Genomic DNA, 22,224 nt, shown 5'->3' on the forward strand with positions numbered 1-22,224 from the left:
GACGGGTTACAATGAAGTTGTAGCACTCCTGTGGCATTAATGCAGGCCCAGGGTGCTGGGTTTGATGTGGCCGTAGGCTTGCTTTTGGATCTGATCGGGCGGGAGCCTGGCTCAGGGAGCCGCTGCCTTGCTGTTACTCTTAAGCTGTGTCAGCAAACAAATCAACATTGACTCTTCCCAACAGCTGCTTCCTCCCCGCCCCAGTGCTGTCAGCCTGGGATTGGGTCTCTGATTGTCAGTGGGCCTGACCGGCTCCTGGGGAGGTTCACAAGAGCCATGCCTCCCTTGGCCCTGCACAGCGTCCGCCCGCTCATGCTCCTTCGCGCTCCCAAGCCAGCGCAGACTCCACCCAAGGCCCCGCTCCCGTGCTCACCAGCAGGCAGTTTTCCTCCTTCAGGCTGGCACAGCAATGCTGTGACTCGTCCAGCGCCCTCAGGAGCTTCGTATTCTGCTGCACCAGGTCGCTGTGATCGGCACAACGCTGTGGAGGAAGGGAAGGGAGAGACAAGCTCGGACATCGCTGCCGCTTTGCAATGAGCTCAGATGCCCACCTGCCCACCCCGACTGCCCTGCACTAGCCAGCCGCACATCGTAGGAATTCCTCCTAAAGGCAGGAAGGATGGGGGGAACTGGGAGGCTGTAGGGCAGTGGTCCCTAAACTTTTTACCTCACGCCCTCCCTTACTCCTGTCCGCGCCCCTCCCCCGCCGGAGCTGAGGCCGGGAGTGCGGGATGCGGAAAAGAGTTAGGGGGCCAGGCGAGGCTGGGACCACAGCGGGGGGTGGGAGTGGGGCAAGGAGTGGAGCTGAGGCCAAGGCCAGCAGCCAGGGCCCTCGGCACAGGGCCAGCACCTGGGGCCAGGGCCAAGAGCAGCACTGGGTGACGCACACTCCCTCCCTGCCCCCGGACGTTCCTCCCATGTCCCACATTTTGGGGACCTCTGCTGTAGGGGGAGGTGGGATGGGATGAGAGGCTGCAGGGGGAGGGGAGGCTGCAGGTGGAGCTAGGATAGGAGGCTGCAGGGGGAGCTGGGAGGGGGATGGGAGGCTGCAGGGGGGAGCTGGGAGGGGGATGGGAGGCTGCAGAGGGAGCTGGGATGGGGGATGGGAGGCTGCAGGGGGAGCTGGGAGGGGGATGGGAGGCTGCAGGGGGAGCTGGGAGGGGGATGGGAGGCTGCAGGGGAGAGCTGGGACAGGGGATGGGAGGCTGCAGAGGGAGCTGGGACAGGATGGGAGGCTGCAGAGGGAGCTGGGAGGGGGATGGGAGGCTGCAGGGGGAGCTGGGAGGGGGATGGGAGGCTGCAGGGGAGAGCTGGGACAGGGGATGGGAGGCTGCAGAGGGAGCTGGGACAGGATGGGAGGCTGCAGAGGGAGCTGGGAGGGGGATGGGAGCTGCAGGGGGAGATGGGAGGGGGATGGGAGGCTGCAGGGGGAGCTGGGAGGGGGACGGGAGGCTGCAGGGGAAGCTGGGAGGGGGATGGGAGCTGCAGGGGGAGATGGGAGGGGGATGGGAGGCTGCAGGGGGAGCTGGGAGGGGGATGGGAGCTGCAGGGGGAGATGGGACAGGATGGGAGGCTGCAGGGGGGAGATGGGAGGTGGATGGGAGGCTGCAGGGGGGAGCTGGGAGGGGGACGGGAGGCTGCAGAGGGAGCTGGGAGGGGGATGGGAGGCTGCAGGGGAGAGTTGGGACGGGGGATGGGAGGCTGCAGAGGGAGCTGGGTGGGGGATGGGAGGCTGCAGGGGGAGCTGGGATGAAGACAAGGAGGGAGTTTGCAGGGGTGGGGAATGTGCTTGCAAGAGGCAGGTTTAAGGAGCAGCTGGGATTCAGTAAGTCACAGGCTCCAGGTCCTTCTGGAGACCAAGCTCAGCAGCAGAAATAGCTCCCGGCCCTTGACAGCTTCTGGCCTAGTATTACCTCCTGCACCAGCCCCACTTTGCCTCTTGGCGGGAAATGCACTGGCCTGGAAGTCTCGTTCTCCTGCTAACAGATCTGTCCCCACAGCTCGGGTTTCGGTCGGGAGGTCAGGCAGCTGTCTAGCAAGCAGCACCCTGTCATTATTGTGAAGCTCCTCTGGAACTCTGCACACACTTGCCTTTCATTACAAACACAACTACTACTAGTGGGGAAGGATACAGATGTCATAGATTTTTAAGGGACTGTTGTGATCTTTTAGTCTGTCCTCCTGGATAACACAGCGCCAAGAACCTCACCTGCAATCTCTCCATCAAACCCAGCCCTTGTGTTTGAGCTCTAGCTTATCTTTTAGAAAGACACCTGTCCTGATTTAAAGACTTCACGTGCTGGAGAATCCCGAGGTGAACTCAGACCTGCAGAGAAGCAGACCTCAGGAGGATTCACATATGACTTGAGACAGGTGCATCGGAACGGGGGGGGGTCTAGCCCATCCACCTTTTGCCACAGAACCCCACCCCCTGCTCCTCCTCTTCCCCCCTGGAGCCTAGCCAGGGAGCCCAGGCAATTGAGGTCCATGCCAACTCCCCACAGCTGCCCACACAGCTCTTCTTACTCCGACCCATGTCCGGTTCAGGGGAGGGGCCTCGGAGCCACAGCCAACCATGGTAAGAGCCACACGGGCAGCTGTGGGGAGCCTGAGTCCCTCCACCTGGCCTGGGTGGGGAACCCGGGGACAGGGACATGGGCAGGGGGGCTGCTTTCAGGTCCCCCTCCCCGGGTGTGGGGCAGAGCTCCCCAGCCCCACTCTGGCTTCTGGCTTGGCTGGTGGCAGGCCTCGGGGGGGGGGGGGGGCTGGCCCCCCCACTTTTGGGAAGGCTCTGCCGCCCTGACTTGAGAACAGAGGAACAGCTCAGCCAGTCTGAGCTGAGCGCACTTCGGGCAGCACCCTTGCCGCCCACTGACTTCCTAGCAGCCCAGCAGAGTCCTCAGCCCCACAAGAAGCTCCTTTTCCCTTCCACCATGTAACCCACGTCCACACAGCCTGACCCCCACCCTGAATTCCGCCAGGGCAGCTTAGAGCCACCCCCAGGAGCAGCGATCTGCCAGGCAGACGGAGGGAAGGGTATACATTCCGTGTGACCCACAGATGGGCGTGGGGCTCTGGTGGGGGCTGCTGGACATGGACTCTAGTGGGAGATCAGTGACTCCTGGGGGAGCAGAGTCCTGGCATGGGGAGCATGGGGGATAAGAACATGGGGGAGTAATGATCCAGGGTGGTGGGAGGGCATGTCCTCCTGACCCCAACAGCAGCTCGGTGCCCAGTTGGGCTAAGCAGAGGTTTCCATGAAAACAGTATGGGCAGATCCTCAGTGGGTGTCAACTGGCACTGCTCCTTTGACTTCAGTGGAGCGGCTTGACCCCAGCTGCCAATGTGACCTTTAAACGTCTCACTCCCACAGGAATCCGCCTGGGGCTATTGAGGGGGGGCGAGATGCAGGCTTAATGGATGGGAAGCAGAGCAGAGATGCTGTTGTTGGGGGCGGGCAGAGGGGGGGATTGATAAGAATGGGGGAGGCTGTGTCTCGGGCCCAGCAAGGCTGCGGTGTTCTAAATCCTTTGTTTATTGAACAGCTCCGTGTGTTTGGGGCCTGTGATTCCCTTCAGACTCTCCCCTGCCTGGCAGTCTCTGAGCTGCCACTGAAGATGGTGTTAACTCTTGTGGCTGGGGAAAAGTGACAGTTGGTTTAGGTTGCTGTGGGTGATGTCTGATCCCTTCAAACCAAAACAAGACTAAACGCACACGAAATGGGGAGCGGGGAGAAAATGCTAGGCAGAAAATGCATCTTCTGTCTTTCTGTTACTCTTCTGCTTGCTGCCTCACTGCTGGGAAACGACAGTCCCAGCTCACGGGCTCATTGAGAGAGCGGGCAAAGGCTTTACTTCAGCTCGGCTTCCTGGCCCCAGCCCCTGGTCATGTTGCAAAAGGTGCATGTGTCTGTGGCATGCAGCGGGGGTGAGCCCCTTGCTCGGTCGGTAGCTGGAGGATTCTTGAAGAAGAGAAGGAATATGTAGGAATTATTTTCAAAATGTAACTTGAATTTTGTCATGTCAAAAATGACAGCAGATCTGTTTATAGATATGGATACAGATAACCCTGTGGTTCTGACTTCCTGCTACTAAGCAGCCAGCCACAGGCATGCCACAGACAGCAGTGTCCTGAAAATGACGTATGAGCATGCAAGCTGTCACCATGTCAGCGTCAAGCTTCTGACTGGCAACTCACCACAACAAGCCACAGGCCCCGTGAAAATCTGCCCAAAAGCGTTTACCAGCAGCACCTAGGAACTCGGAGGCAGTTCTGTTTGTTGCTTGGAAAACTGTGTTGCTGTTGTTACAAATCTAGCACCCTGCCAGTCCATGTCTGGGCTTTGTAGGTAATAAGCAGGGGAGTCACAGTCGAATGTTCCTCAGTTACTGGAGAATCAGTTAAAAAATGTACCAGTATGGCCAGAGTTAAAGTGTTCAAAAATCATGAGACAGCCCCAAAAGCCAAAAGGCAGCTTCAAATCATGAGTTTTTAAATCTAATACATTTGTGGCTTTATTTGCCTTCCAGAGAGAAGTGGGGGCGGGGCTTCCATCCTTTGCCAGCAGCTGTGGACCAACCAGCTCTGCTCTCTATGGCCACGCTGCCTATATTATCAATTAATGTGGAGGGTTGCCAAGGTGGTCAGTTGCTCAGAACTAGCTGTCTCCCCACATTGCTCTGGCTAGGAAAGGGAAACAATGCCTCACGGTGGCTGTAGAAGGAGTCAGGGCTTAGAAGAAATCGTGCCTTCCTCCAGATGATCTAGAGAGGTGTTCATGGAATGAAATGTTGCAAACCGTCCCCCCCACAAACAGACACCTCCACACACCAGCTCTCACCTCTCCTTGGTCTCCTGGCATGCACACACACCCCTTGGTTGTTACCAGCCATATCCTCAAGCGACGCTTCACTGGGAGCAGATCCCTTGATCCAGACCTTTTTGACCAAGGTGGGAGTTTAGGTTCCAGAAACCCTTTACCCTTTAGTTCCTCTCCTTAGAGGTTGCCATCAGAGACAGACTCAGTGAAAATCCCACACAAAACAGTAGATCTCTTAGTAAAATAAGATTTTTTAAAAATAGAGAAAAGGGAGTGAAAACCAAAGCTGTGATTGATTTAACATGTCCCACTGAAAGGGAAAGGCAAAGTTTCCGCATGTCTAGAGAGCAAGACTAGTCTCTCGTCTCTCCCTTCTAGTCTCTGCATCCTGTTGCCATGTCCAGGGAGAGAGAAATGATTCATCCCTCTCCACCTGCTTATCAAAGCCTCTGTCTTTGGGTTCATTACTGTGCCCTACTTGGGTCACCTTTCCCCACAACCTGCATAAAACCATTCAAGGGAAGGCACTCCCATGCCTCCCACATCAGGAGCAATAAGTATTGGGTCACTCCAAGTCTTGGCCCAATCATCAGAACAGTTGTTTCCTGATGGCTTCCCCATCTGGCTGCACAGAGATGTTGGTTTGTAACTCCAGCTGGATTTTTTCCTAAACAAGAAACCCATCTCACTTAGTTATAAAATAGAAATGATGAATGAGGCCCTGGCCCATGAAGCAAGGGCTCTTGATCCTGCACTGCAGGTCTTGGGCAGGACAGCATGCTCTGCTGCTACCCAAGTAATGGCCAAATATGGCAAAACGTCTTCATTTCTTCATTTCCCCCCTTTTAAAATATGTAGGAAATTCCACTGAAAAAGGCCTCAACATTAAAAGACCACTGAGTGCAAAGGGAAGCACTCAGAGTCTGGCAATGGTGACATTAAGGTACCTTCACAGCCTTAACCGTTCCTCTGAAGCCAGCCTGGCCTACTGTCTGATGTGGATGGGACAGTCCAGTACTTTCAGCCTATAGCCTGTGTGTCCTAGTCTCTAAGTAACTAGGACTAAGCATGTGTTCTTGTTTCTTCCCACAGTGCCATGACTACTAGGAGCTGCTGCTGTGGAAACCAGTGTTTCTCCCTGATGTTCTTCACTGTTCTCTTGGCCTCTTCCCCTCTGTCTCCAGAATGACTCTCTGTAGATCCAGAAGCTGACACCACCCTACCTGCCCTCCCCCTTTGGACCTGGGAGCAATTTCAAATGCCTCAGAGAAGCAGGTGAGGGGAGAGAGGAAGAGAAGATTCCAGGCAGCAAGTTCCTGGAAGAGGGAAACCTCAGGAAGGAGATCTGACACACAAGGAAGCCAGAGAGACACTTCAAGTCCCATCACTTGCCTTAATCATCGCTTTCTACCTGGTGCTCAGGATTCAAGTGCAAAGAGTGTCACGGACAGCAGCTGTTACTGGGTTGGAGACAATGCTTAATTCACGCCAGCATTGAGCCCCGGCACCTCTAGGCTTGGCAGTTCCTAGCCCTGGCACCTCTGGGCCTGGCAGTTCATGGCCCTGGCACCTCTGGGCCTGGCACTTCTTGGCCCTGGCACCTCTGGGCCTGGCAGTTCATGGCCCTGGCACCTCTGGGCCTGGCAGTTCATGGCCCTGGCACCTCTGGGCTTGGCAGTTCCTAGCCCTGGCACCTCTGGGCCTGGCAGTTCATGGCCCTGGCACCTCTGGGCCTGGCAGTTCTTGGCCCTGGCACCTCTGGGCCTGGCAGTTCCTAGCCCTGGCACCTCTGGGCCTGGCAGTTCATGGCCCTGGCACCTCTGGGCCTGGCAGTTCTTGGCCCTGGCACCTCTGGGCTTGGAAGTTCCTAGCCCTGGCACCTCTGGGCCTGGCAGTTCTTGGCCCTGGCACCTCTGGGCTTGCTGCATCCGTTATGAACGTAAACAAAAAAATAGTTTGAGCCCAAGCACCTAATAGCTTGAACCCCGGCACCTCTTTCATTACAAATTAAGCACTGGCTGGAGGCAGACGGCCCGGATGCAGGTTGGGCAGCTCCCTCACTTTTCGTTGATCAAGATTTCTCTGGGGCTAGGCCTCTGTATTTTGTTGGTGTTGGTCTGGCTCACTTGGCAACGCTACCAGTAACCAGCAGCTCCTCAAAGCAGGAATACAGATTCTGGATTCTGGATCAAGGCTGGGCACCTCCCATGATCGGAGGCTTGCTGAGACTCTCACCCAGCTGATCAGCCAAAGGAAGAGCCTTGTACCACCAGGGACGCTTAGAAATCTCTTGTGTCAGGTGTAAAGAGGGATCCTTGTGAAAGGTCAATAGACACAAGCGTATCCCTGGTCACAGTTGCAGCCTTGCGTTTCTGGTACCTACCATCAGTTGGGTGACCCCTTGTGGAACCTGGTGGGTGTAACACTGCCCTGCATTTCGATAGTAGAAACAGGTGAGCTGGCGAGAAATGGGACAGGCAGGAAGTAAGCTGCCAGTGGCAGCTGAGGAGGAAAATGTCCTCTCCAATCAGCAAACAGAATAAAAGTGAAAGCTCCTTTCCAGGGTGTCAGGGTAACTCCAGACACTGCCCTTCCCAGTGGGAGGCAGGGCCATCCTTAGGTTTTACAGGGCCCTACTATGAAACTGGTGCCCGGCAGCCCGGGCTCGCATGTGTATTTTAGAGAAGGGTGGCCTTTTGAAGGATTTATTTAAAAAACGATATGTCTGAAGATCCAAGCATTTAAGACTAAAGATGAATACTCAGCTTGTGCATCTAAAAATCTTTGCAAGGATTTCTTAGAGACGTGATTTTATAATCTTCAGCAACACACTAATGAAATAACTTTAAACTAAAGGTCCTGTAGACTAACAAATTTTAAACTAAGGTCCTGTAGACTAACATGTTCTGAGTAATTATTACAGTGATGCACAACTGGTTTTGTCAGTAAATTCAGAAACTGACAGTATATACCTGGGGGTTGGTAAATGCCAGTTAAATGGCTTCATTACCACTTGAATGGCTCTCTAACAGTTTCAGTGTTGTGCTAATAGGTCTAGCAGGTTGGAGGCTTTTTCACTTTTAAGTACTACATCCCCTGTCCTTGCTTACAGACAGCCCACCAACCTGAAGCAAATACTCACCAGCACCCACACACCACACAACAAAAACACTAACTCAGGAACCTATCCTTGCAACAAAGCCCGTTGCCAACTCTGTCCACATATCTATTCAAGGGACACCATCATAGGGCCTAATCACATCAGCCACACTATCAGAGGCTCGTTCACCTGCACATCTACCAATGTGATATATGCCATCATGTGCCAGCAATGCCCCTCTGCCATGTACATTGGTCAAACCGGACAGTCTCTACGTAAAAGAATAAAGGGACACAAATCAGACGTCAAGAATTATAACATTCAAAAACCAGTCAGAGAACACTTCAATCTCTTTGGTCACTCGATTACAGCCCTAAAAGTCACAATATTACAACAAAAAAACTTCAAAAACCAACTCCAGTGAGAGACTGCTGAATTGGAATTAATTTGCAAACTGGACACCATTAAATTAGGCTTGAATAAAGACTGGGAGTGGATGCGTCATTACACAAAGTAAAACTATTTCCCCATGCTTATTTTCCCCCCCTACTGTTACTCTCACCTTCTTGTCAACTGTTGGAAATGGGCCATCCTGATTATCACCACAAAATGTTTTTTTCTCCTGCTGATAATAGCCCACCTTAACTGATCACTCTCCTTATAGTGTGTATGGCAACACCCATTGTTTATGTTCTCTGTGTGTATACATCTTCCTACTGTATTTTCCACTGCATGCATCCGATGAAGTGGGTTTTAGCTCACGAAAGCTTATGCTCAAATAAATTTGTTAGTCTTCAAGGTGTCACAAGTACTCCTCGTTCTTTTTGCGGATACAGACTAACACGGCTGCTACCCTGAAACCTCTGGAGGAAGACTCACCAGGCTTTGACAGCCAGCTGTGGTGGGAGCCTGCAGGAAGGGTCAGAACAGGAATAGGAAGAGGTGACAGGGTGGACACTAAGACCCAGGGGTGCCCCAAATTTTCAAGTGCCCTACGCAGCTGCTAAGGACGGCCCTGGTGGGAGCATTCTAGCACCATTCTAGACGAGCACTCACCACCACTTTGCAGCACACTGGGTGGGGCTCTTTCCACTATAGAACTGCAGGGCTGAGAGAGCCCAGACATATTCGGGATGGGTCTGCCCCGGCCTCTTCTCCAGAGGATGTGTGTGCCCTGCCAAGATAGGAAGGACTGTATAGATTTCAGGCTACACTTATTAAATATTCATTACTAGGATGAAATGGCTTTTATTTTATTACACACTCCATTGTTTACCACAAACAATAATGCAGCCTCGTTCCGGGCCATGCTAATATTCCTAGGTGTTTATGGCATGAAATGCAATGCAGACTAAGCTTTTCAAAGGAACCGAAGAGAATTAGGCAGCCAGAACCTCCTTGAGGCGCCTATGAAGATCCCTACCTCGTAAAGGAATTAAGATGGGATTTTCAATCTGCCTATGAGAGTTAGGAGCATACATCTCAAGTTCACCCTTAGTCTCAGAGTTTGACAGTGAAGTAAACGGTCAGCAGGGGCAGGGGAAAGAAGCAGTGCAGTGATGCAGCTCAATGTGTTCTAGGCCAGGGAAATTCCAGGGTGATCACCAACAGTGCAGGAACACAACCTCTCAGCCTTTGCTTCTAAAACCATAGCAAACCTGTGTAAAATACTAACCATTATACAAAAGTTACACACTGCAAACTCTCTACAGCCCTCTAAGAAAATTAAAACATCACAATCATTCTGCAGAAGAGCTGGCCCAGCCATGCAGGGAACAAAAACGAAAACTTCCTTTAGCAATTCAGTGTATCCCGAAAAGGAGCACAGGCCTTTTCCGCTTGTCACAAAAGCAAGGGTGCAGGTACTCCGCCAACTCTGCAGCAAACACGACCAAAAATAAAATATCTGATTTAGGCATTAAAAAAATCTCAGTTAAAGAAACATTTGCAAAATGTTGCCCAGCAAAAGCTAAAAGGATCAGTAAAAATATAAGAAGCCTATTAGAGCAAGAAATGGGTATAAAATATAGTTTAACTATAGCCAAAAACCAAAAAGCCCACAAAATTTCCAAAGTAATTTTAAAATCCCAACAAAACAATTTTAAAAAGCCATTTGTGGAGTGTTAGCTCAAAATCTGCAAAGGATCCGAGTACCCCATCTTAGTCCCTGCTCCTGCCATGTGAAACAGCTGGGCAGAGCCCTGCAACCATATTGAGTCCCAGTAACCTCAGCCATGCTCCAGGTTGGCACAGGTTTCTGTCCACACGCTTCACATTGTAGGAGCAGGTCCTTCCAGCTGGTATTCCTGTGTCTGTCCCTTATACGCTGATACGAACAAACCTAGCCAACAAACAGAAAGGTGACAGTGAAATAAAGGATCATCGTAACGGTGTTTAAAACCCCACAAAGTTCAATCAGATTTCAAACAATAGAGTAAACAGAACAAAAAAGCTAAACAATATGCGAATGAATCTGGCATGTTGTGAAACTTTCAAGAACACTGCATGGTGCCTTCAAACACCAATTGTTAGAACTGGTTAAAAATGGGAGGATTTTTCTGCAGAAAATTTTGATTGTCAGAAACTGAACAATTTGATTCAGAACTCCCAGCATCGTGGGTACTGGGAGCTATAGTTGGGGGTGGCTAATGCTGCCATTCTCTTATCATAAGGTTGCTGATGCAACCCAGATTCAGATCCCTTGTGCATATGGAGTCCTAGCGTAGTGCACCGGTCACAGGCACCTTCTAGCTAACTGACCAGGTCACACTCACCACAGAAGAGAGGAAGGTCCAGTTCTGTTCAGCCGAATCAACAGGGGGAATTTCAGTAAAACCTACACTGACATTTAGCCAAGACAATGGGGTTTACATTCCTACTTCTGCAAAAAGCAACACGAGCTCTTCTTATTCACATTTGGTCACAGGAAACATCACCTCCAGCAGCCTCCTTAGCACATGCTGCTTTGCTGGCACAGTAAAGATGCAAAGGCCCCTTGGGGAGCTGACAGAGGCAGACTGCTTTGCCCTCTTCTACAGATCAATGGGCCCTTTCCCAAGAGGGACAGCAAGGCAACCTGATAACCCCTTCCACACTGGCCTCGCCATTCTCAGGATCAGCTAGGCTGGTTCAGAGTCCAGGTAAAGGACTGAGGAGTTAATGTGCCCCCATAACTGAGAGGGAGAGACAAAAAGGGAGGATTAAATGTGTGAACAAGGAGATAGGGACATCTCACCCAGAACCATGACCAATTCCAATTCACTGACATTGGAGCAATTCCTCTCCACCCAGACACTTGAACAGCAAATCCACAAGAAAAAGTCCTAGCAGTCAGCAAAAAGACAATGACACAGAAACACCTCAAGGTTGCTGTCAAAGTCAGATCAGAACTGCACACCGTATTCTCTAAAGTGTCATCTTATGTGCTTCTTCATCTATCATAAACTGACCCAAATAGAACAATTTCCAGAGGTGACCTGAGAATCCTGAGCAGTTTTCTTTCTCCACAGGGCAAGCCTGCTGTCATCCGGTGCTGAGACAGAGAGTACTTTGAACACTCTTTCCAACTGCTGATTACCAGCCGAACACACACAAGTGTAACAAGTTTTCCCTAACCCCCAAACACAAGCAGGCCTCTCTACTTGGGTGAGCTCCTCATGGGACTTTACACAGTATATTATGCTGCTTCTGACAGGAAGCAAGATGCCTGGACTGTTTACAATCTAGCTCCAACACCAGATCTTACTCAACAAGAAACTACTGACAGTGACCATTACAATCTGATAACTTCCTACTTAGCTATTCAATAGGTTTTGTTTCTGTGTCTGTTTTAATAAGAAGCACTAGAAAACTCCATTGCAAAGCCAAACACTCAAAAGTTAGGAAATGCCAGTATTAACATTGCCTGTGCAATCTTAATTCCACTCCTTTGTGTGTATCCATTAGGAGAAAGTTTGATCACAGACAGTTTTTTCCCAACAGTTCCTCTGTCTCATTCAGTGCAGAGTTGGAAGGTGTGTAATGAAAGGCTGAAGTCTGCTTTGGTCAAGGCTGGTCTTATGCTTTAGGCAATGGAAAAATGCCACAGATCTCCCATGTGATGCTGGACAAGTCACTTAGCTAGGAGAAAAGCGAACCCAGTTGAGACTGTTTCATTTAGAGAAGGGAAGATTAAAACGTGATGAGAGGAGTAAAGCATTTAAATGACCTCAGGATTATTACAGTAAACACTATAGTTAAGCTTGCCAAACAATTTCCCTTACAATAGCCACTTTTCACATTTTTTATACCTCTTGGAAACTCCTTCTGCACTGAAATTTTACATGCTTGGTTTCTGTCGCAAGGTGTTTTTTGTTTTGGTTTGGTTTGCTTTGGGGTTTTTTTGTAAAATTTGAGCAAAATCTATCCAGTTTTTGAGTTATCAGTAAGCGAAAAAAATAGTTTTCCCATTTTAAAACATTGTTCCAATAGGTTTTTCCAGGACCAAAGGGCAGAAACAGCTGGGCCTTTAAATCTGAGATTAATCCTGGACATATTAGTGAATATCTAGTATGTGTTTTACTGCACTTCCAAGCACTCATTGTACAGTGATCAGTAATGAATGTCTGAAAATCCAGCTGGGTGTCTAGGCAGTAACGTATGCCACTAAGGCACCAATCCTGCAAAGAATTATGCAGAGTTAGTTCCACGGGCTGGGGTGGCACAGGCTAGCCGCCCGGGTACAATCCCACCTGACCCCCACAAGCTGCCACCATGGCCACTCTGCTATTTTTAGCGCCCTAGCTTGAGCAGAGCTAGCACGGGTCTGTCTACCACACCGGAAATCACCCTCCCAGGGGCAGCGTGTGAAGTTAAATATGTATATAAGTCTTTGTGGGATCAGAGTCTTAGGTTTAAGCTATCGTGTGAACTCTGGATATGATGCACGTGTGTCCTGCTAAACCAATTTAACAGGGAAATTACTAGTGAACTGAAGCCAAGACCTGCCACAGTGAAGATTCCTACATTAATGCTAAATTTGGCATGTTGCACATATAAGGTGAAATCCCAGCTCCAAAGAGTCAATGGTAATTTTGTGGTTGACTTCAATGGATTTCACCCACTGAATATTTTCTATTCCTGGTTTACCCTGATAAATGTGCGGTTGAGTGTAGAGATACATTTTTAATTATTTTATTTTTATTGCGTTCAAGATAAATATTAAGAGGAAGCATTACAAGAAAATCAGAGTACTGAATGGCATATCAGGTAACAAGGGGAAAGGGCTGCTAAAATGCTCAGTCAATAGGAGCACGTCTTACAAATTAAAAACACTTAGGAATTAAAAATTCTAGATAATTCTTAAATGACATCCTCACTTTTTCTTCAGATTGCATTTGTATGTAATATAAATGGAACGTATGATCATACACTGGCCCTTTCCTGTGTCAAAATGTAAAGACAAAGAGAGAGACAACAGAAGCCAAAAACATAAAGTAGTAGTCTTGTATGTTGGCTCTGCTTTATCCAGAGATTGGCCATAATTATCGTTGAATCAGCTAAATATCTGGCTTATTATATCCTTTTTTTAAATTTCTTTCTGTTTTATTTTTGAAAAATTAATCCAGAATAAATATAGATAATAAACTTTTCTTCACCTCCATCTAATCTTCATTATAAACCTATTTGCTGGTAGGTTTCAGAGTAGCAGCCCTGTTAGTCTGTATTCGCAAAAAGAAAAGGAGGACTTGTGGCACCTTAGCGACTAACCAATTTATCTGAGCATGAGCTTTCGTGAGCTACAGCTCATTTATCTTGGGCAATGGATTGATTGACTTGAGGTGTCCCCTGAGCCATGGTATCAAATCCCTGGCCTTCGGGCTCTGTCCAGCTCACTTGATGCATTTATATGGCCTGCTTCGTATACTCAGAATCTCAGGTTTCATTTTAAAACAGCAGGTAACTCTCTAGTCTTCCTGGCTACAAGAATGTCTTCCCAGAGCAAACCAAGCGTAACCAGCACAGTGACACTCCCTTAGGGTATGTTTACACTTAAAACGCTACAGTGGCCTAGCTACACTGCTGTAGCACTTCAGTGTAGACACCCACTGCAGTGACGGCAGGGGCTCCCCTGTTGCTGTAGTTAATCCACCTCCCCGAGAGGTGGTATCTAGGTTGAAGGAAGAATTTTTCCAACCTAGCACTGCCTACATAGGGGGTTAAGTTGACACAGCTGTGTAGTTTTCACATCCCAGAGAGATGGAGCTAGGCCGATGTCAGTTTCCAGTGTAGACCAGCCCTGAGTCTGCGAACAGCCTGCAACGGTGACTCTGAGAGATCTGATCTCCCAACCCCCTTTAATCTCACTGGAGTGTGAACTCTAGGTTCTGATGACATTTGAATGTAACCATTAACCATTGAATTGTTAGCGGACGTAATGGGGAAGGAGGTGGGAGTGAGACTGAGGCCAGGTCTACGCTACTGCTTTGAGCAGGGGGTTGGACTAGATGACCTCCTGAGGTCCCTTCTAGCCATCATTTTCTATGAGTCTCTCTCAGGGCTGCACAATGTAGTTATACAGACCTAACCCATGTGTAGACAGCGCTGTGTTGGTGGGAGAGCTTCTCCCGTCAACGGAGCTGCCACCTGTCATGAAGGTGGATTGTCTATGCCAAGAGGGGAATCTCTCCAGCCCGCCTAGGAGCATCTTCACATAAGCGCTACAGTGATGCAGCTGCACCACTGCGGCACTTTAAGTGCAGACCCGCCCTCGTGGCACGGAGGCATTGGGCGTTACTGCGAGGAAGGGAATGGAGTGGGAAGACTCGAGGAGAGTGCTGGCAATAAGAGGCTTCAAAGGGGTGTTAAAGTAATCTCTGCCACTGATTACCTGAAAGGGAACATTAAGAATTTTATGATCTCAGGTTCAGGGTATACAACTTGGGCAAGGCACATGGGAGTGTCTCTCAAGGGAGAATAGGCATTTATCTGGGTTAGGCCACCAGACAAATATTACATCTAATCAGTTCTTCCTCAGTTGTGGGGATATTTTTTAGTGCCCACATGTAGGAAGTGTCTAGCATTTAGGTACATATGGAAATCTGTAGAAGGTAGATTAGATTAGTTTTGAGCTGTTCAAAATTCAGTGGTGTTGTATCTTGGACATAGGTGACATTGACAGTCCTTTAGTAGGTCATCTTTTAAAATGAGCAGCCTCTTGTTCTGGAGGAGAGTCTGGCCCAAAGGAAGCACATGTATCTAGGACAACACTGAGAATTTGGCACTAGACCAGTGGTTCCCAAACTGGGGTTCGCGAACTCCTGGGAGTTCGCAGAACATTACAGGGGGTTCACCAGAAAAATTTCACTAATGGCAGCCAGACGACCCTGGGCTTTGGAGGCAGCACGTGGGACCCAGTTGCAGGGCAGACCGCCCGAGCCCCAGGGAGAGCGGGGCAGGGCAGTTGGGGCTGGCAGCCCGAGCCCCGGCGATCTGCGGGACCTGCAGCCTGACCTCAGTGGGGCTCAGTTGACCGGGGCGATCAACGGGGTCCAGCAGCAGGAGCCCCATGGGTTGCGGAGTGTGGAGGAAATTTAAACTTAAATCCCTGGAAATATTCATGTTTAGGAGGGGGTTTACAAGATTTCACAATTTAGTGAAAGGGGTTCGCGGGCTGTTAAATTTGGGAACCATGACACTAGACCAATGTACGTGGTAACCTTTCTCCATATTGGCAGAGTGGGTCCTATTGGAGGATGTTGTCAGATCTCCTGAGGAATCTGCTCCATAAATCAGGTTGGCAGGAAGAGCAGTCGGCTGCCATGTCAGAGTGCTGTTATGTACGGCTGTTATTCTGAGTTTTAGTACAATGTAATCAGTGCCGAACACAGAACTACAGATGCCCTGCGGTAGTATCCGCACTTGGGGAGGGTAACATACCTGTTCCTGTTTCTGTCGCTGGAGCCTCAGCAAGCTAATTCTTGGTCTCAGGTGTTCCTCTTTATTCTGTTGACTCAGTCAAACATCCATGGGTGTGATTTCCTAAAGCACTCAGCTTGGGCCCAACTCTGAGTGCTAGTGAAAATCCTCCCAGAGGTTGGTACGTTATTCCACGTCAGGTCTTGAAGTGAGGGTTAGTAACTAGGGAGCAGATCTGGCATTGTTAGTTCAGTTAAAACAGGGGTATTGGTCCCACAGGACCTGAGGGGAACCTCCACTTTGCAATTAACTCAAGAGCCTTGCTGGCTGGGTGCACAGGAGAATCGCCTCTGACTGGACCTGGTCATATTTGCTCAAGAGCTACCTCCAGTGCTGAAGGCCTGTGAGAGACACATCTGGAATGGAAGTATGTATTTCACCAATCTCAAACAGGATGTTATCTGTCAAGAGAACAATGATATGTTCTTTATCATGGACTGTGTTGCCCTAAATCTCTGGAGAATCTCTGATGGCTATTGCAAGTAGTTAAAGAGAAACAGGGGATGAAGTATGTCCTTCCCTTGCACGGCTCCTTAGAAATAAAGGCTCTGACTCAAAGTTCAAAAAAAGGGTTTCATGTGGAGAACTGCAAAAGGGTTGTAAACTGGTGTCCAAAATTACGTCTCCGGTACTATAAAAAGATAGTCCCAAAGAACCTCATAAAATGTCTCATCAGCGTGGGTGGATAATGACAGAGCTACAGAGAGAGGTTTGCTGATATCTTATTGCCTAGATTAATGATATTGCTCCCAGTATGTACAATCTTCTGGCCTTTTATGTTTTGTCAGGAGTGTGGGTATACTGGTTTTCTAACATGAATTGGGCAATTTTCCCTCTTTAAGGAAGTTATAGAACTTTTGAAGTACTTGAGACACTAAAAACTCCTGAACAAATGTATACAACTCACTGCTAAAGCCATCTGGTGCTGGAGACTTGCCATTTGGAAAGTCTTTTACAGCATTTTCAAATTCATCTGTTGATATGTCTACTTCAAATTGTACCTTTTTATGTTTCGATATTCAGTAATTGCAGGATTTTAGGAGACCTTAAGTGTGAATAGAATTTTCGGTAGAATTTTTAAATGTCCAGTGATGTGGGCTGTCCAGACTGAGAGGCCTTGGGTCTGATTTCACAGCTTTGCTGAGTACCTGCCGCTCCCATTGACCTCAGCTGAAGTTGTGAGTGCTCAGCACATCAGATAATCAGGTGTGAGGTGTTTCAGGCTGGCATCCAGAAAATAAGCAATGCACACTAGTGGCCAGGCCCACCCTCACCAAGCACAGAAGCCATGCCAGTCACAACTGGTACCCAAACGGTAAGGGTTTCAGAACAGAATCAACTTCTGCACTCCCCCAGCAACAAAACACCCTGGGGTGCACTACTGGGCCAGGCACTCTGATGGTGGACACCCTGCTCTGCAGGAGCACTTGTTTGGTTTGCAGAAGGCACTGGTTACTGCTGGTGACAGCAGCCCTGTTAGAGGGCAAACAACTTCTATTCCCAGAACAAATGCAGCATATACACAACCGCATTATAAGCTTCACCTCACCACGCCCACCCACAGGCCCCAGCCGCGACCTGGAAAAACCAACCCTCAAACAAGAGGGTAGCATCCTGTCTCTGCCCATTCACCCTCCACTAGCATGATTCTATGACACGAACACCTGCCTGCTAGGAACTGGATTGAGAGACCACACTTCCCATAGGCCAATCAAGTATCAGTATCTGTTATCGCTTGATACTGAATTACGCTCCTGTGACCAAGGATGTTCAGTTGAGACGGCCATCGGGGCGCAATCCAGGGCTCACTTGATAAGCTTTAACCATCTTGTGTTTGACACCAGGATGAAATGTTTAACTCTTTCCCAGTGGGAGACACGCTAACTGCTGGAGCTCTGACTCACTGCACAGCAGCAGCGCTCACCTCCACTGACAACCAGGGACATCAGAGGCAACTCCCAGAACGAGAGGTGTGCATGAGAGGAGGAGAGCACTGGGCATCAAAGGGGTCACCCAGCCAAGTGTCTGCAGGATACCTAGGGGGGTACCCAGGCAAGCAGAAACGTACAAGGCTGGGAGGGTTCAGGATTGTATTTATGCAATAACTGCTATCACTGAACCTCCTCAGCAGCTAAGAGCACGAGCCACTACGGCTTGAGCTAATGGAACGAGTCCCCTGCTAGGAGCCAGAGCAGAGTCAGAGCCTCTATAAAGCAAGCACAGAGATGGACATGTGACACACTGAACAGTGGATTACCCACAGCAACATCAGTACTAGTCAGCTCCTCCCCACACACAGCCCTGCACCCTCACTGCCCCTCTCTCCTTCCAGCCCAGGCTCCAGGACCTGCGAGGTGGGAGGGTCACAGAGCCAGGGCTCCAGCCCGAGCCCAGAAGTCTATGCAGTCATGAAACAGCCCCGCAGCCCAAGCTCCACGAGCCCAAGTCGCCTAGCACAGGCCAGCCACAGGGTTTTCTTTGCTGTGTAGACACACCCCATCTTACTGCAGGTAACTCACCATGGTCAGTGATCTTACCTCACAGTAAACTAAAGCTCCTGCTCTTCTCCATGTGTCACCTCAAGATAGTCCAAGGTAAAAAACGCATCTCTTTTAGTTGTGAAGATAAGGTCTCCAATATCTTATCAGGGAGTCAGGAAATTTGCATTTGCCAGATCAGGGGCTAATGAGGAACAACAGCACACCAGAGGTGCTGAACTCCAGTGAGCACAGCAGCTAGGCTTCCAGCAGCAGCTTCCGAATGCCCTTTCTCCCCCTTCTGAGAATACATCTGCAGCATGAACTGGGATTGTGATTCCCAGCCCATGTTATCACACTCACACTATCTCTCCTTGAGCTAATGGACTAAAACCAGTAGCATAGCTGGGATAGCATGCACAGCGGAGAGCAGTAGCAAGGGCGAGCCTTGACGAGTACAAGCCTGCCTCCACCCCACGGGTACCGTGCTGCACTCGTTACACTATAATTTTGAGTGTGACTCCCTAACAAAGTGAACTTTTCAAGTGTTTGCATTAAACAGGGCGTTCAAAAAAACCAAACGAGTTCAAAGTATCTAAACTAAAGCCACGTCCCTTCGCACTTAATTAGTTTTCACTTTTAGTTTCTCTAATGTGCCAAACCTGCCACTTCGCCATAGAGTTTTCCAGGAATACAGGGTAGACATGTCCTAAATATCTATTGTAAAAAACCCAACCCCTTTTCAGGCCTTCTCTGTCTATCACTGTAATAATGGGCCCAGACTCTATTTTTCCCCTTTTCAGAAAGCCTGGCTGGGCCATTCCTGTGTCCCACATGCTGTCATTGGTGGGGTTCTCACAGTAATTCCTGGATTCCCCAAGAGGACATGGAGGGAGTGTGACATGTCCTGGGGAGGAGGGAACTTACAAACCGTGGAACGCTGTTGCCCTGTCCCTAGGGAGATGCTGGGTGGAGTTAAGCACTGGACTGGCTGAATGATCCCTGGGGTTCTCTGCAAACTGTGGTGCCTGTGTCTGGGACCAGCAGGCCCACACCGTATCACCTCAGCAGATAAAGGATCTCATGGAAGAAGCTTCCAATTAATCCCGTCATACTCTTCAGTCGCAAAGCCAGGAGCTCCCTCCATAGTGAGGAGAGGCTGCCGAGACAAAAAGATCTACCTTCCCCTTTGCACTGCACAGTGACTGCACCTGCTGAGAACCAGCACACGCCCACAGTCAGCAGCCCCAGGCAGCTCTCATCCAAGCTCCACAAAACATCCTCCAGCACTGGCCAAAGTACAGCCAGTTGGAGATCCCTGCAAAAGGGCAACTAGCTGGACAGGTGCCTTCACTCTCAGTCCTCCAAGCAACACAGTCATTCCTTGGGACTGACCTCAAGCCCACAGCAAAGCTTTGCCGAGCCATAGATGTGAGGGTTCAGTCACGGAGAGACAGTTACTGCCTGGGCCTCTCTCCACACCAAGTCAGCGCTGGTGTCTCATCTCACAAGCACCCCGGCCGAAACACCAGCGTGAATCTCTTCCTCTCACTGGAACGCATGCGGCAGTTCCCCACCTGAAAGCAAAGGGCCTTACCTTGGAGGAGCCATCTGCCGGGTCGTGTCTGAGCCCCTCCATTGCGCACTGAGGCCTAACGCTCTCCAGGGCTTGCGCTGGTGCCTCCCATCGGCCTGGGGCCCACAGGGAGCTTGCCTGGGATTGCACCAGGACTGACCGTCCCTCTAGACCAGGCTGTGACACCCCAGGACTCAGTTCAAGAACCACCCCGTTGCCAATATCCCCCAAAGGGGCTCCACCTTCTTGCACATCTGCCACCAAGGGCGAGTCCTGACATACAAGACCTTCAGGGACTACGCTGCTGTGCCATGCCGGGCAGCCCTGACATGGTGACAGCTGTATTAAGTCAGCATGTGGCTTCATTTCTTCCTGCTTCTCCATGTCTTTCTGTGGGGCAATGTGCTTCTCTCAAACACTGATCTCACCCTGTCTATGGCTAGGAATTTTTTGCAGCCACAAAGCTCTAGAGGACAGGATAAAAACCCTGAAGGCATCACAGCCTGAGCACCGGAGAGGATCCCAGGAACATCTTGGGCTGCATTTCTTCACTGCTGGGATAAAAGGAAATGGAAGAGTCTCTCTGCTAGGAAAGGGTTACCTTGCATCATCCTCATTGTAACCTGTCAAAGATTTTGCAGACTGAAAATCCACGGTGTGAGCTCCCCCTCCTTCCCATCATACAAAGACTGCTAAATGAACGGCAGAATATCAAGGTCTGTGTTCTCAGCTGCAGATCCTCAATACACCGGCTCTGTCATCACTCAGCAGGGTCTCCGGTTCTCATTCCCAGAGCAAACAGCATCCAAGCAGGGCTGCTTATTTATTCAGGGTCTGATGCTCATCTGCAGCTCTGTGCTACGGAGGCCTTGTCCGATCTAGTGCTTGCCTCATACTCACACACACTGAAGCGATGACGTAAGTGGAGGGGCTGGTAAAGTTGTCAGCCCTTAATAGCTCCAAGGAATCCTTCCGTGCTGCTTGCTAGATTTTTCCAGTGCACGCTCCATTGCCAGCTGTGGAATCACTAAAATCACCAGCACAAATAGTGCAAAGTCATCAATATTAAGATGGGACTTGCACCTAGTAGGACTGTGTAGCTCCTGTGAGCCCTCCAATAGGAAGAGACTTCTGGTTTCCATGGAAATCATGCTGGAATGGTGTGTTTGCTGCCTATTGATTAGAGGTTAGGGTACTGCAATACAGAGCTGTCAGACAACATGCATTTCTAATCCACAGCTACCTCTGCTGAACCAAAATTGACAGCATGCACCCCAAATCCCTACTGGACTCAGAACCAAAGAACCCCTGTCATCTCAGTCTTTAATCACTTTCTAACTCTTTGGCTGAAGCAGCTCTGCATTGTGACAGCTACGTGTATGTTCTTGGGGGACAGGTGTGGGTTACCACAGCTGCAGTCCAACAATATAGAGACCTCAGCAGAACCAGCAGTCACAGTTCCACAACCCAGTCTGGTAGTCTGCATGAATGCGTCCAGGACACAGAGTCCTTAAAGAGATCACCCAGCAGGGAATGCACAGGAGTTACTCTGTTGTCAGTAAAATGCATTCCCAGATCAGCTCCCTCATGAATGGTCAGTTCCTACTGGAGGAAGCAGCACAGCTCTGCCTTCAGCTGCCCCTTCTGATAAAACTGATGGCTCTAATCCTCTTGTCAGAGGGGAGATTCAGATGCTTCTCATCTTCCCCTCTGGCAAGCTAAAACTCCTGCCCACCCCACGTACTAATTATGGCAGCCACAGAGCAGCACTAACCAATCCACCCTAAACCATTGTCTTCTAGGCTAGCTACACAATTCACAAACAAAGACACGGGGTCTGCCTGAAATCCCCCTACATTAGGAAATTCAGAGGATGAAACCTGGAAAGCAGGGGTTCTGAAGAGAGAGCTGAGGGGATGCTGGACTGCAAATTAGACAGGAGCTTACAGTATAAGAAGGATGTGGAAAAATTGGAAAGAGTCCAGTGGAGGGCAACAAAAATGATTAGGGGACTGGAACACATGAGTTATGAGGAGAGGCTGAGGGAACTGGGGATGTTTAGTCTACAGAAGAGAAGAGTGAGGGGGGATTTGATAGCTGCTTTCAGCTACCTGAAAGGGGGTTCCAAAGAGGATGGAGCTCGGCTGTTCTCAGTGGTGGCAGATGACAGAACGAGGAGTAATGGTCTCAAGTCGCAGTGGGGGAGGTTTAGGTTGGATATTAGGAAAAACTTTTTCACTAGGAGGGTGGTGAAACACTGGAATGCGTTACCTAGGGAGGTGGTAGAATCTCCTTC

At 49.7% G+C, this 22,224-nt stretch overlaps 1 protein-coding gene across 20 annotated transcripts in view; it reads right to left on the reverse strand.

Annotated features, from left to right (window-relative positions):
* Positions 1-21,014, reverse strand: part of TSPOAP1 (TSPO associated protein 1) — a 242,914-nt gene extending 221,900 nt beyond the window's left edge. For 10 of the 20 annotated variants that reach the window (XR_007353149.2, XR_012665321.1, XR_007353148.2 and 7 more), the window contains exons 1-2: positions 19,950-21,013; positions 374-481 (exon numbers count right to left, since the gene is read on the reverse strand). Coding sequence is in view for 17 of the 20 variants with exons in the window: in XM_075120720.1 (XP_074976821.1) it covers positions 374-481; positions 19,950-20,312 (471 nt within the window). In the remaining 3 variants the exon portion in view is untranslated. Of the gene's footprint in view, positions 1-373; positions 482-19,949 lie in introns of all 20 variants that reach the window. The other 10 variants (XM_075120725.1, XM_075120723.1, XM_075120724.1 and 7 more) reach the window with 4 other exon arrangements.
* Between the last annotated feature and the right edge of the window lie 1,210 nt (positions 21,015-22,224).

This window comes from Caretta caretta, chromosome 17, assembly GCF_965140235.1.
Source record: "Caretta caretta isolate rCarCar2 chromosome 17, rCarCar1.hap1, whole genome shotgun sequence".
NCBI lineage: Eukaryota > Metazoa > Chordata > Testudines > Cheloniidae > Caretta > Caretta caretta.